Source organism: Ursus maritimus, unplaced genomic scaffold (assembly GCF_017311325.1).
Source record: "Ursus maritimus isolate PB19 unplaced genomic scaffold, ASM1731132v1 scaffold_26, whole genome shotgun sequence".
Lineage (NCBI taxonomy): Eukaryota > Metazoa > Chordata > Mammalia > Carnivora > Ursidae > Ursus > Ursus maritimus.
The window spans coordinates 16,887,345-16,903,064 of record NW_024425119.1 but is presented as its reverse complement, the minus strand read 5'-3'; the positions used below and the strand labels follow the sequence as shown (position 1 = coordinate 16,903,064).

The following is a 15,720-nucleotide window of genomic DNA, read 5'->3' as shown; positions in this document are numbered from 1 at the left end:
CAGAAGAGAGATAGAGCTTAGCAATCAAATGTTCTTTTTTTCTGTTAAGTTTCCCCCTAGATTGCTTACCTAACCCTAACATAATGTGGAAACACCTGAACACTCTCGATGTAGTTTAAATCTGTTAGCTGTTTGAAAACATGTGCTTTGTGAGATTAGAATACCATTTTCTTCTTTAAAAAAAAGGCTACTCTTTCATGAAAAATTTGCATATTATCACATAAAGTATCCAGAAGTAATTCCATTTTAAAAACATTTGTTTTCTGCTAGAACTTTATTTCCTTCAGTAACATGGTGTATAATTTGAGGTGAAAAAAACCCTCAATTCTGATTAAAAGAAACCATTTGTATCTAGACACTTACTTCACAATTAATACATCTACAAATTCCTATACCTTGGTCAATAATCCCTTGGGACTAACATAACCAACAATTAAAGATCAATTATGAAGTCATTAGATTGTTTACTTTGGTATATATTTTTCTTTATGTCTTTGGATTTTTTTTCTTAACAAGACTTTTCCCTCCCTACACTTTTTTGGAAGATTATCATATATATGTCAAAGACTATGTAAACTTTCCATAGTTTAACTTTCACACTAAGATTTTTATTATTCATAACTTATTTTTCTGCATGGTATGAGGTACACACATAACTTATTATTCTACGATTTTTTTCTAATAGCATCAACACAATTTAAAGATAACATGTATCAAAAATGTTCTATTCATAATACAATAAATTTCTGTGTTTTCAGTTTCTATACTCAAAAATCTATTCTATTAATGAGCACATCAATCCCATTCTAATAAAATAGTATTTAATGATTTTTTTAGTATTATTTGGTTCATGAAAGGTATTTTGTCACTCTTTTACCTAAAAATTTCTCAATTATTCTTGCATATTTTCTTTTCCCAATAGACTTTCTACATTCAATTGAACCATCTTTGTTGGTATCTTAATTGTTATTGCGTTTTACTTTTAGATTAATTTGGTAATAATGACATTAGGTGTTTGTATTTATGTTTGTTCATGTATTCAAATCTTATTTTATAAACTTCAGTAAACAGAGAATTCACCATAGAAATATTATACATTTCTCTTTTTATTTCTCTTTTTTCCTTTCTTTATGAAAAGGGCTGGGTTTCTATTATATTAGAAGTTAATAATGTACCTACCTGAAGTTTCTCAGAGGATTAAATACAGTGTACCTGGAAAACATTTAAAAATTACCTGTTATACACTGTGTTAAACATGTGTTAGTTGTTATTTTTATCATTTGGAATGACTGTTTTTCTGTTTATCTTTTACCTGGCCATTTTACTGAATGGTCTTATGTATGCTAATAATGTAGATATTATGTTAAGGAAAAATACCATTTGTAGATCCTAGCAGTTTGTCTTCCCTTTTTCATATGTGCTATTTCTTCCCCTCATTGTGTTGAAGACTACCAATTCTATGCTAAACTTAACTTAAAAAGTAAAAATACCTTTTAAAGAAGAATATTGAGTAATAATTTTATAGGTATTTATTTTTCTGATATTTGGATTTTAAAAAAATATAACCTTAGTCAATTAAGAAATCCCCCATATCTGGATTACAAAATATTTTGTTTGTTTACTTTTTAAAGATTTTATTTATTTATTTATTTGAGAGAGAGCGAGAGAGCACATGTGGGGGGGTAGAGGAGGAGAGGGAGAAGGACAAGCAGACTCCATGCTGAGTGGGAGCCTGCCATGGGGGCTCTATCCGTCAACCCTGAGATCATGACCTGAACCAAAATCAAGAGGCCAACTCTTGGGACTCCTGGTGGCACAGTCTGTTAAGCAGTTGACTCTTGATTTTAGCTCAGGTCATGATCCCAGGATCATGATCCCAGGGTTGTGGGATCAAGCCCCATGTTGAGCCCCATGTGGGCTCAGTGCTCAATGGGGAGTCTGCTCGAGATTCTGTCCCTCTCCCTTTGCTCCTCCCCCCCCATGTGTGTGCTTACTCTCTCTCAAAATAAATAAATAAGTCTTAAAAAAAAAAAAAAAGACTTGGATGCTTAACTGACTAAGACACCCAGGTGGCCCTGTTTGTTTGTTTATTTTAAGTGGCTGTTAAATTTCATGAAATGCTTTTGGGAGCATGTTATTCATACATGTTTTCTCCTTTATCTTGGTAATGCATTGGAAAATTCTACCAAATTCTACCAAATTTCCCATTGTTCAATTAACTTGTCTTTCTTCAAATAAATTCTACTAGCTCATGACGTTTGGCTCTTTAAATAACTTTTCTGGATTTGATTTGCTAATATACTTAGGACCTGGGGATCTATATTAATAAATAACATTGTATTTCTATGTATTTCTTTGTTTACTCTTTGTCTATGTACACCATTCATGTCTGGTTTAGATTATGATAGACACAGAAAATGAGATGGGAAGTAGCCCATCTTTTCAAGGTTCTAGAGTAGTATAATGGAGCAAAGATATCCTTTCTCCTTAGAGATTTTTCTAATCACTCCACCCTTCTGAATCTGAAACTTTTTATGGAGAAACTCTGCATCTATTCTAACAGAAATTACAGGGAAATGAGATTAGCTGAGAAGGGCTGGTTAACCTGACCTCAGAGACACAAAAATTAAACAGATAAAATTATAGCATGAATGAACACCTGCTATGTAATTAGTTGCTTATTTTTTAATATTTAATGTCCATCTCCTATGAGCAGAATCTACAAGTACTTTGTTAACTAATATTTTTCTAGCACTGAAAATAGTGCCAATCCCATAGTAGACACTCAATAAATTTTTTTCATTCAATAAATGAATAAAGTAATAAACTAATTTTGTTTTGGTTATGAATAAATATTTATTTAGGAAAAAGTGAGAGGATTCTAGGTAGTATAAATAATATGTCATCAGAATATTAATATTTTAGCACACTTTACCTGAGGCCAAAAAAATATATAGACACTCTGTTTCTTAGAAAAGTATGTACATAATTATATTCTCTCCATCCAGGTTTATAACTTCATTCTATTCCAACACTAGGCTGCTTTTTTACTAGATTTATTTTTGGACTTCAATGGAAGTAGGGAGGAGGAGGATATGGTATAAGAATGCAGGTATTTTGATAACCATCTATATAGTGTTTCCAATATCATGCATACCGTGAAGTTAAATTTTTCCTTCCAATCGGTAGATATACTAAACTCCCTAAAGACAGCTATCAGAACTTCCTTAAGAAGAGAAGAATAGAATCTCTTGAAATAGAGGGAAAAACATTCCATAGTATAAGTCACCTGGTAAACTTCCTTTTCCAAAAAGGTTTTATTTATTTATATGAGAGTGAGAGAGCATTAGTGGGGGGTGGGGGGTGGGGGGTGGGTAGAGGGAGATGGAGAAGCAGGCTCCCCACTGAGCAGAGAACCTGAGCCAAAGGCAAACGCTTAACCTACTGAGCCACCTAGGTGCTCTGATAAACTTCCTTAGTAAAAAAATGATTACTTGTAACTTTTAATATAGGTGCATGGGTTAAAGGGAGAACATAGCTTATTTTTAATTTTTTTTTATAATTTGTAATGAAAGGAAAAATTTGTTTCAGCTGTTACTTTGTTGATCTCACAATACATTCTCTTGCCTTTTCTTTCTTTACAGAGTGTATTTCTTCTTTTGGAATAGACACATCTCCCTAATCCCCAATCACTCTTTCTTTCCTCTGTTGGGTCCTGCTCATGTTTCAACCTTTACCTACTATTTGAAGACCTTTCCATCCACTGCTCTGTTTTCCCCAGCCTTTGGTTAGAGCCTTATTTTAGCCATGATCATGTTTATTGTAATTATAATTGTTTCAATTTTCATCTTAGTAGACTGTAGATTCATTAAGGCAGAAAAAGTATTTATTTAATTGTTGACCTAGTAAACCCAACATGGCTTCAATAAAAAGTGGCGTTACTCAATGTTTGTTAAATAAATGCATTTTTAAAAGCGTGTTATACATGTGCTCCACCCAGCTTAGAAATGGCACTTCTTTACCTGGGCCTCAACATTTAGTAGACAAGATTGAATTCTTGTATTTGTTGTTGTACTCTTTTCTCAACCCTCTAATTTATACATATACAAATGGGGAAAGAGGAAGGGAAGAAGGTAATACGGGGATTTGTAGTAGGGAAAATGGTTAAAAGTATGAAAGACTCATCATTTTGCATATTAAATTTGCCTCTTTATGTCATAGCAGGAGTGAATTATATCACAATACCCCTTCCAAATTTTTTTTTTTGAATTTCCTTTTTTCCTAATTATAAAGTACTACAGAAGGAAACATGGTAGGTTTCTGTTTATTGCTTTTTAAGCAACATGAAGCTGCTTGGTTTATTTTTTTCTCGGAAACCCTACTGCTGTCTATTGGCATAAAATTTAAAAGAGAGAGAGAGAGAGAGAGATTGCTTATTAAGAAAGACATTGTAACACCCTTTGTGTCTATATATCTCATTGAGAGCCTCACGTGACTCAAAAACATGGGCTGGGTATTTTTGTGCCCTGCTGTCAACCCTAAACTAATACATCTGAGGTAGCCATCCTCTTCCTTCTCTCATTTCTTTTCATGACTGAGTTAACTTATTCCCTTTGTCTTTCACAGAAGAAGCCCAAGAAGATATAGGCTCAGGTATTAACAGAAAAATCAAAACTGATCCAATCTAAGTAGATTTACAGGAATGTATACCCATCATCTAAAAACTTTCTTAATGAAATCATTTTTCTAGGTCTAGGGAAAGGTAAATTCTATGTACATAAAAATAGAGGATTGGGAGCTAAGCTTTCTTAGCTTAGTTAAGAAACTCTTCTGCAGAATTCCTGTGAAATTCTTAGCTATTGACTTAAGAAGACTTTATTTCTAAATAGTAACTGCAGTGCTTTGTTTTTTTTTTAATGGAATATGTTTAAAAAGACTCCAGGAAAACATTTTAAAAGTTATTATTGGATGGTGGGAGTATGGGGCGGAGTTGGCCTTAGAGAAATGATAGCAGCATTAATAAAAAGTATTTTAAAAAGCACATGCTGGATCAAGTCAGTATAGCTCCAGAAGACAGGAGCAGAAAGACAAGATGAATGATGTGAAGCTTGCTGTCTTGGGTGGTGAAGGAACAGGCAAATCTGGTGAGTGGTGTTGTTTCCTATGGAGGGGTTCAGAATGGAAGAAGAGTGAGAAATATACTGACCTAATACATAGATATAGCTATATAATTATGTGTATTATTTTTCATTAGGAGTTTTCATTTTTATGAGTAAATAATGGAATTAACTGTATATTTATAGAATTTATAGACAGTTTGAGAAAGATAATTGAAGTATTAATTTATACGTTGTTTAAAATTCATAGGAATAATAGTAAATCCCTCCATCTCTGTCCCACTTACTTCTCACTTTTCTGCTCTGAGACTAAGGATGGAGAAAAGGTCATGGAGACCTGTGGGTATTTTTAAAAGATTTTTATTTTATTTATTTATTTATTTATTTATTTATTTATTTATTTATTGAGAGGGCATGAGCAGGGGGAGGGGCAGAGGGAGAGGGAAAAGGACAAGCAGAGTCTCTGCTGAGTGTGGAGCCCAGCGCAAGGCTCAATCCCAGGACCCCGAGATCATGACCTGTGCTGAAGTCAGACGCTTAGCAAATTGACCCACCCAGGCACCCCTGTGGATTATTTTTTAAATGCAACATTATAGAGGTGAAAAACCTTAGGATGGGCATGGCTTTATAGATACCTGGAGACTGAGCAACAGGTGCCCTGATTTTGGAAGCCATGGTTTTGTTTTATTTTACTGGATTTTGTTTTTGGTTCCATTATGATAGTCAGGATAGAGCCACCTGACCTTCCTGAACCATACACCGGGCCAGACCCAGGAGCTGCAACAAGATAAACTGACACTAGAGGTCCTTTTTCTGGTTTCCTGGATTTTGAAGTTCCAGTATCCTCACAAACAACGATAAATGCTTGATCTTGTCCTTGTCACTATTAGCACGCAGCACCTTGGAGCCAGATTTAATCCAATAAAGAATATAAAGGGATGTTCTAGTTCTTGAATTTCAGACTTACTGAGAACTGCTTTGGTTACATAAGTAAGCTGCCTTACCTGTTTGCATTCATGAATTAATTGCGTAGTGATTTGAAAAGGCAGATCACTTTCTTTCTAGTCTTTTAATCTCTATGGTTGGATAGTGAAAATCTTGCTATTACTTAGACTAGAATTTAATAAAGCTTTAGGGTCTACATTAATGCTTGGTAATTTTTGAGCTGAAAGATAAAACCTTATGTACATAGCTAAGTTGTCTGTGTCCTAAAACAGAAAAGAACCTAAGTCCAGTATGTTTGTTTTGCAGCCCTTACAGTAAGGTTTCTTACCAAGCGATTCATTGGAGAATATGCCTCTAATTTTGGTAAGTCACCACTTGAGACTTTTTTCACCTTTAAAATGTCAGCATTTTAACTAAACCACAATTAAGATCACTGAGGCATTTTGATAGAATTTTCCATTGTTGCACTTTTAAGCAACTTATTTATTCAGATTCTGGTTGGAAATGCCAAAATAGGTACTTGAATTGAATGTTCTTTTGTGATAAAATGCACCTAACTTGATGTTAAGTGAGATGGATTAGAAAGTCTGTTTGTTTCAGGCTAGAATTAGAAGAATATTAAAACTGAGATTCCTCCCCCCAATATTGTAAAACATGTGAGTATGAATAATTTTGTGAACTGTAAAACAGTTCTGAAATTAAATAAACATCTGTTGAAAGATAAGGACAAATTAATTATAAAAGCACTAGAGCTACAAAATAAAGTTTATTTTAATTGTAAAACTGTGTGAAAATAACAGGAAAATTATGTCTTGATTAAAGATCATATCATAATTATCTAGGTTGCTTATCTAAGTTTCAGAGAAATTCTAGAACATGTGCCAGAGCACTTTAATATAATCTTTGAATCATTTTACTAACTCTGCTCTAAATTTATTTTGATCAGAATTAGCATGACATATGGGAAATACCACAGTGGGGCATTAATAAAAAGTGAGGAATTTTGCCAGACTTTTGAGTATATTTTTGGCTCAGCAATTAATCAATATAATGGTACTAATATCTCACCTGACTTAAGGCATGAGATTTTGATTTTTTTGTTCAATAATTCCTAGAGTAATAAATAGGAAGTTATCATTGCAAGTGTGTTTTTCCATGAGAAATAATTCCCTCCACCAAAAAAATTTTTTAGTCTTCATTCATGAGGTAGCATTATTAGAGAATTTTAAAGGTAACTTTAAAGTTTTGTACTGCTTTCTACATGTATCTAATATACTATTTCAGTCCATATGACATTGTGAACATTTTACGGAAAGTGCTTGGAAACTGATCAAAGAAAGGAGAAATACATAGAAAGAGAAATTCCTATTGTTTCATTTCTCAGGTCAAAAACCTCAGTCAGAAATGTCAATATAACACAAAATAGGAGGCATGAAAAAATGTTCCAGAATGACAAAACAAAGCAAAACATAACAGAAATAAAACCACACCCAAAAATAACAGCAGCAGCAGCAACAACAAAAAGTCCCGTTAATCTTTTATAAGATACAGTTATGTAAACAAATTAAGTGGACACATTTCTGGCTGGTACATTTCCATTAAAAAAAGTAAGACTCAGAGACATTTTGAAAAGACAACCAAATGAGCAAAAGGTCATCCTTGTATGAGGACAAACTAGCAAAAAATGACTCCATCTTGTAAATGAAGACCTGAAAGGGAAAATAGTAATTCTAAAAAGTTAAGAGTTAGTGACCCCTGCTGGCAGTTTTTGAATTTAGAGTAGATATTTTTAATCTGGAACTTTTATGGTTCACAGTCAGTAGTAAACCTATGAAGTTAGAAGGAACTGTCTGAAAATGTATTTTAACGTTTAATGAAACAATAACAAATTTCATTAAATGTAACCTAAGAAGATTTTAAAATTCATCCCTAACCCCCTGAAGTTAGTTCCCCAAATGCTTGCTACATCTTTTTAACTACGGAATGGGGCATGATTTTTTGTCAGTGTGCCATTTTGGAGAGAAGTAACTCTTTTATTAAATCCTGGAGGAAAAGTTACAGAAAGGTAGTCCTTTATGCATTTAACAAATATTTATTGAGCACCTACAATGTCCCAGGTACTCTTCTAGGTAGAGAAGCTATAGCAGTGAAAAAGAAGAGAATTATCCAAGCTGTCGTAAGATTTATATTCTGGAAGGAAGGGTCAATTAAAAAAATTAAGTATACGTTATGTCACATGATGATAAATGCTATGAAGAAAAAGGAAACAGCGTGGGGGAATGGCACTAATATGGTATGTGGCCATTTAAAATTGGGTAGTTAAGGTTGACTTTGTTGAGAAGGTGGAGGGGATGAAAACTGAGCCATGAAGATATCTGGAGGATTACATGCAAGGCAGGAGGAACAATTACCACAATTCTGAGGCAGGAACTTTCTGAAAAAGTTGAGGAATGGTATGGAGGATGGTGTAGCTCGAGTGCAAAGAATTTGAGGGAGAATAGTCAGAGAAGTCATGGGAGACTAGACAATGAGGGCCATTCTTAGGTATTTTAAAGGCTTTGCTTTATGCAAGTGAGATGGGGAGTCACTGGAGAGATTTGATCAGACAAGTGATATGATTCGGGTACAAGGTTCACTTTTGCTCCCGTGTTGAGAATAGAGTAGGCACAAGAAGGGAGTTAGGAGAGGGGTAAAGCAGAGAGATGAGTTAGGAGGTTTTGTAATAAAACAAAAAATAATGATGTATTCATAATGGAGATGATGAGACACAGACAAATTCAAAATATACTTTAAAGATAGAGTAAAAAAGAATTTTTAATAGGATAAATATGGGAGGTAAGAGAAAGATAGGACCAAGGATGACTTAGGGCATTTAACCTGATCAACTGGAGTTCTGGGTATGTCATTTAACGAAATGGGAAATTGTGGAAGATACGGTCTTTTCAGGGAGATCTGGGATTCAGTTTTAAGCGTGTTCAGGGTGAGATGAGATGTCTATTCTGTATCTAAAGGGATATGTGCAATAGCAGGAGTTGTTTGCATCTGAAGTTCAAGGAAGAGGTCTGGGCTACAGATATAAATTGGGTTCATCAGCAATAATTGTTCTATAAAACTCAGGATGAGATTAGCAAGGGAGCATAGATAGAGAGGAGATCCATAAACTGGACCCATGTCTGGAGAGTGAGAAGACATAGTGGGACAAATAAAAAAGATTAATACAGAGCAACAAGGAATAAAGAAAAAAACCAGGGGAGTATGTTGCCTTGAAAACCATATGAAGGAAGCATTTTAAGGAGGCAGGAGTGATTGACTATATTAACGTTACTAGGGCATGTAAGATCAAGATATAGAATTAGCCATTAAATTTAAAACCATAACCTTGATAAGAACAGTTTATTTAAGTTATTGGAGCTAAAGCCCGACTGGAGTAATTTAAAGAACTTGGGGGAGAGAAATTGAACACGGCAGGGTTATATACTTACTAAAAGGTCAACAGAGAAATGGGGCAATAGTTCAAGAGGTTGGGGGCTCTAAACGATTGTCGTTAGAAATTCAGCTGTTAGTAATGATATAGTAAAGAAGAACAATTTATGATTCAGAAGAGAGAGGTAGAGTTGGCGGGGTCATGTCTTTCAGTAGATCAGAGTAAATGGTAACTAGTTCATAATGAATGGATTGGCCTTAGATAGAAACACAGATAACCCATCCATAGTTATAGGATGGAAGGTAAGTATAAGCACAAGAGAATGTAGTAGTGGTGGTGAAGTTTATTTGTAAGAAATATATATATATATACATATATATGTATATATATAATATATGTTATATATACATATATATAATATATATAACAATATATTTATATGTTATATATATAAATGCATGTATTTGACCACTAGCGTTTTAAAAAAGCCACTGTACTATTCTTCTAGAAGATAACCAGTTGAATTTTCAAGACTGTGATCCAAATATGAGTTCATTTCTTTTTTGTTCTGGTGTATTTCCTTACTGACAACGAATATATGCATATTTTGCAGAATCTATCTATAGTAAGCATTTGTATTTGGAAGGGAAGCAACTGAATCTAGAAGTATATGACCCCTGTTCTCAAGTAAGTAAAAAAAAATATATGCTTTTATTTTATTTTTTCAATCATGATTTGAAGAAGATTGGAGAAGAGTAAATGAAAATAAAGTTGCCCGTCTTAAAACTGAAATTTATTCTCAATTTTAATTAAAGTTTTAAGAGATGATTTTTAATGTTATACATTCCATTATCTAGCTTCTCTGTGAAGTTATAACAAAAATTATCACAGTACAAATATCTTTAAAATAACAATATTAGGCTGCATTTATATTTCTAGGCGGTCACAGTATAGCTATTAGCAGTTAATGGTTTAGGGGCACCTGGGTGGCTCAGTCAGTTAAGTGTCTGCCTTCAGCTCAGGTCATGATCCTGGGACCCTGAGCATGGGCTCCTTGTTCAGCGGGGAGTCTGCTTTTCCCTCTCCCTCTGCAACTCTCCCTGCTTGTGCTCTCGCCTCTCTCTCTCAAATAAATAAAATCTTTTTAAAAAAAGAAGTTAATAGTTTAATGGTTTAAGGCAGTTTATATTCAGTTTATATTTTCACTAAGTTGCATTTGTAACTAATCACTGTCAATAAACCATAAGTAAGGTAGATTTTTAGTACAAACTCCTGTGTCTATTCAAAGACAAAAAAGTTAAAATAGGATTATCTAAATAAGAGAAGGAATGGCCAGCTGTTCAAGACCTCAAAACAACTCCAGGAGATAGATTCATTTAGCAATGTAAAATATCCCTTAAATGTTTTTAGCTAAACCTTATCAGTGGTTCTTTTTTTTCCTAATTTAAATCTAGTACCAAAAATCAATAGATAACCCTTTTACTAATATTGATAGAAAATATTTTCTCTTTTCAGAACAAATACGTGAATGTTATTTCAAAGGGCAACTATTAGAGCTTATCCAACTTCCAAAAAATTAAAGATATTTTCTTAGAGAAAAGTTGCAAATGAGAGAGATAATAAAACTTTATTATACTTCCTCTTTATTTTAAACATTTAATCATTTTAATTAAAGAAAGAGTGATAAGGAAGAGAGAACCAAGGAAACCACATTTTAGAAAATATCAGTCTTTGGCTTATTAACGTCTCTTTTAGGTGAAATGGGTTTTCCATTAATTAATTGTCTAGATTATGCAGGTGGACTATCCCGCCGGTTTCAAAGTGCTTGATTTATTTTCAGCCACAGAAAGCAAAATTTTCCCTCACAAGTGAGCTGCACTGGGCAGATGGGTTCGTTATTGTGTATGACATCAGTGACAGGTCGTCATTTGCTTTTGCAAAAGCACTGATCTACAGAATTCGGGAGCCACAAACCAGTCATTGTAAAAGGTAAGATATTCTTCACTCCTCTCTCCTTTCTTTTGAGTAAATCATCATATGGCTATAAGCATCATTAGGAAGAGTTTAATACAGCCTTCCAATTACAAAATTTAACAGCCCTGAACAATTCACCTTCCATTCCACAGGAGTTACACATGTAGTAAAAGGAATAAGATGAGAATACTTTATATCCCGGCTGACATAAACAGTTACTTGCTCTGAGTAAATGGCTATTTTACAAGACAGCTTCTATTGTTAACACGACACTCACTTGCAAAATAATGGCCCTCTGTACACAAGACAGTTCAGTTTCCAACCTTTCTTTTCATTCCCACAAAAATATTAAGGATACTAAATAAATCCAAATTTATTACATTTGGCATCCAATTCCTAGTCATTGGGTTGTTCAATCTATCAAAGCAAAATAGACGGAATAATCAGACCATTACAAATTCTAAGTATGCGGATACAGTTTTCTCTGTTTCATCTCATAAAATAAAGCGCTGATCAATGATTTCCCATTGTTAATTGTTCTGACATGCGTAACTATGAAGGAAGACATAGCCGTGCCTTAAACCATTCTTGTATTAGTAGATACGTTTAACCATATGAATTTCCCATTTAGCTTTCCTTATTTTTTTTTTGGTTTTAGCCTTTTGCATTTAAAATATTTATGTTTGTTCAACATGCTGATAGAAAGGATTCTTTGTGCTCTTGATTAGATTTGTTCTTAGAGTCTGAAATAACATTCTTAATCTGAGAATCAAGAAACATAGTATTAGTATTGAAAATTCATATATGTGTTTTTATATCTATTTTAAATGCCCACTATCAAGAAAGCATGGCTAATAATTGATAGAGGGTATTTCCCTGGAGTCAGTTGGCGTACATTCTTGTTGATATCTGATTGACCTTAGGTACCACTTTAATCTCTAGACCTAATTTTTCTGATTATAAAACTGATAGAAATATGGTAGGAGAAAAGGATGTGATTTTACTAAGGTACCTCACAGCTCTGACTTCCTCTAATATTACAGATTTTTTTTTTTGAACTCCATTGTTTTAACCATTAAATGCCTCATATTTAAACAGCATGACTTAGGTAAGGGATAGTAATAAACTTCCTTTACTTTCCTCCAAATCGAAAGAATCACTTAAGAATACTCAAATGCATAAAATGAAAACACCTATTCTTGACATTTTCAGGCAATTTTCTTAATGTACTAAGTAATTTTTCGAGTATTTACAGTTCTAAATCTGTAGATAGACTAAAATAGCAAAAAATGTTACTGTTTTATAAAATTGCATCTGATATTTGTGACTCAGTCTGCAAAATATTTCACTTACCCTTTCCCATTAATCCTTTACAATAATTTTCTGACCTATACAGAAAAAAGATATTAATACCCTCAAAAGTCTAACACATGCAGTGCTTTTTCCCCTCACCACTCACACCATCATGTGAATAAAGCCAACTTTGAACAGAATATGAAGACAGTATCTCTTCAGATAGAGTTGAAGACTGCATTTATCCATTTTTTTCCCCTGAAGTAGATAACTTGGCAGAGTTCCGTGACATTTGAGGACTAGTTGTCTTACTATATCCTTCAAATGAAATTCTGTTTTAGAAATGTGTCACTATAACCAAGGAGAATATATTGGTATTTGCTGAAGACATTATCTTAACAAAGAAATATATTTCTTCAATAAATAGAAAAATCATACAAGGTCATGAGATCATAACATTTTTCTCTAGAGTATGGTATAATGGATATTAACAAAGAACAAACAGCAGGAGTATTGAGTAATATTTACCTATGAAAATTATATTTAAATTGTTCATTACAGTAACTATTCTGTAAAGAGACGTTAGTTAGTCCTTCTCTTTCAATTGATAAGGAAATGAAAAATAATACTCGGTAAGCATCTTTTGTTGCCTGTCACTGTGCTAGGTATTTTTATATCCATCATTTAATTTAATGTCTAGGAGAATTCTGTGTAATGAGTGCTATTTTGCCATTGTTTTACATGTAGGAAAATTGAAAGTGGGAAAAGTAACAATCATGCCTTATTAGTAAACAGAGCCATAATTCAAGAATAGGTTTGTATCAATGCAGATCTTATGCTTTAAGAGTCTTGCTGCTTCTGTGTCACACGCTAAGTTCTATCCAAAATAATCTTTGTAAGTAAATGGGAGTATGTGTCAGACACATACATATGACTATAAGGAACACACACACACACACACACACACACAGTATTTTTTTGGGGGGTCCATAATTCATTTTGATATAAGCCTACTTGATGAGAAAAAAAAAGATGTGAAATAATCTTGCTAGAGCTGTGTTCTGTGTTTCAGAGCTATGGAATCAGCTGTGCTTTTGGTTGGTAACAAGCAAGATCTCTGTCATGTACGAGAGGTTGGCTGGGAAGAAGGGCAAAAGCTGGCAGTGGATAACCGATGCCAGTTCTGTGAATTGTCCGCAGCAGAGCAGTCTCTGGAGGTAGAAGTGATGTTTATCAGAATTATCAAGGACATCCTGACAAACTTCAGACTCAAAGAAAAGAGAAGACCCAGTGGATCTAAATCAATGGCTAAATTGATCAATAATGTGTTTGGAAAGAGACGGAAATCTGTTTAGCAGACATGTAATCCTAGGGGATGTATTATGTCAGAGAGTTTCAAATATTCACATGATAATTAAATTTACCCTTTGTATGCGGTTTTTTAAAAAAATAATTCTCTTAGAGATATGAAATGACTGAACATAAGCCACAGCTGTGTTTTCAAATACATATAGTTTGCTTTTTGTTTGTTTGTGTCTTGTACACTCTACTTCACACTAAACCTTTTTCTTTCTTACACGGAATAGCACCACTGTAACTTCCCGGTGCGTTGCTCTCCAGTTTGCCTTGCCAAATAAACTCTGCTTAATAATTTTATTAAACTACCATTCCATAGGCCACAGTTGACGTTTATTTTATTTCTTTTGAATGAAATATGCAGTTATATTTCATACAGTTAATATGTCATAGTGCTGAATTTATAAATTTGTGAAAGTTCACGATTTAGTAGAAATGCATGAATTTAATTTTAAAAATGCCTTTACAGTAAGTCAGTGAGTTCTTGATATTGCTTACATCTTGATATTAGTTATTACTCACACTACTTATTTTACTTTTAACTTAGGCCTTAAGAAGTTAAATTTCTTGCCTGTAAGTGTAGTCTGTATTCGGTCTGATGATGAAAAATTCTGCCTCTCCTTGTATGCTTTGCTAAGGAGGCTAATTATCGCAGAGAAATTAAGTTATACAGCTTTTCATATAAAAAAAGATTAGTTGTTTTTAGTTCATATAGAGAGCCATACATCACAGGGAAAGGGCAAGTAAATGCTAAATGTATAACCTTGAAGACCTTCTTGCCCTGAAAGAAATATTGTATTAGATAAACATCCGGGGCCTTCTCAGATTTCTCTGAGTACAGTTCCTTTCAGAAATCAACTGTTTAACCTCTGGACTTCAGGATCACTGCTGCTGGCCTCGTTGCATTTCAAGTCATGGTCCTAGACCTCACTTGAGCCAAATCACTGATAATCAAAGTTAGGTCTCCGAGAAGTTAAACTGAGAGTACAAGCAATGCTAATATATTGGTTAACATGTATTGGCAAGAACTTGGGGGCCAAGGTGGAAGAAGATCTTGAGTAGAGGGTGGTAGGCAAATGGGAGATGGGTGATACAGAACATTAGGCTGCAAAGGGGAGAATTCGTTGACATGGCATTACTCACCATGAGCTGTGATTCCGCATTATAGGGGCGACACCTAGAGCTCATCCATGTAGCTTTGTTGTTCCTTAGGAGCCTGGCCTTGATACACTAGAGTAAAAGAGTAGTGGAAATAATAAAACATCGTGTGGTAGAATACAAAATAGTTCAGAACATTCATAAAGATAGGGGGGTTAAAATTGATATGGTAGATTGGCCCAAGAACCTGCCATCTTACTGTGTTGCTTGGGACAATTCAGAGGAATTTCCTTTACTAAGGAAGTGAGGAGGCACAGACAACTTTGAGAAGCTTAGCAGTGACTGTGCTTACAGGTCCCAAATTGGCGGTGGGGATGTTGCCATCGAACTGGGCCCCTCAGTATCAGCGCAGGTGGTAGAATCCTGGAAGAGCAGAATCTGGTTGCTGGCATTTAACTTGGCTCCTGTTATCCACCCACTCAGCCCCCAAAGAAATGATGTTATGTCTGGGGC

The 15,720-nt window shown here is 34.2% G+C and overlaps 1 protein-coding gene across 1 annotated transcript; it reads left to right on the top strand.

The window, feature by feature from the left end:
• Positions 1–5,063: 5,063 nt before the first annotated feature.
• On the top strand, positions 5,064–14,418 carry RERGL (RERG like). Its single transcript, XM_008707061.1, has 5 exons — positions 5,064–5,144; positions 6,369–6,425; positions 10,100–10,173; positions 11,327–11,475; positions 13,826–14,418. The coding sequence occupies exons 1-5, from the start codon at positions 5,093–5,095 to the stop codon at positions 14,106–14,108; spliced, it is 615 nt and encodes a 204-aa protein (XP_008705283.1). The 5' UTR covers positions 5,064–5,092; the 3' UTR covers positions 14,109–14,418.
• Positions 14,419–15,720: the final 1,302 nt, after the last annotated feature.

Bases quoted from the DNA above. Each gene is read 5' to 3' on its own strand.
- RERGL (XM_008707061.1), top strand. From the start codon at position 5,093: ATGAATGATGTGAAGCTTGCTGTCTTGGGTGGTGAAGGAACAGGCAAA. The intron at 5,145-6,368 runs GTGAGTGGTGTT...TTTGTTTTGCAG, and splicing joins TGAAGGAACAGGCAAATCTG to CCCTTACAGTAAGGTTTCTT. The intron at 10,174-11,326 runs GTAAGTAAAAAA...ATTTATTTTCAG, and splicing joins TATATGACCCCTGTTCTCAA to CCACAGAAAGCAAAATTTTC.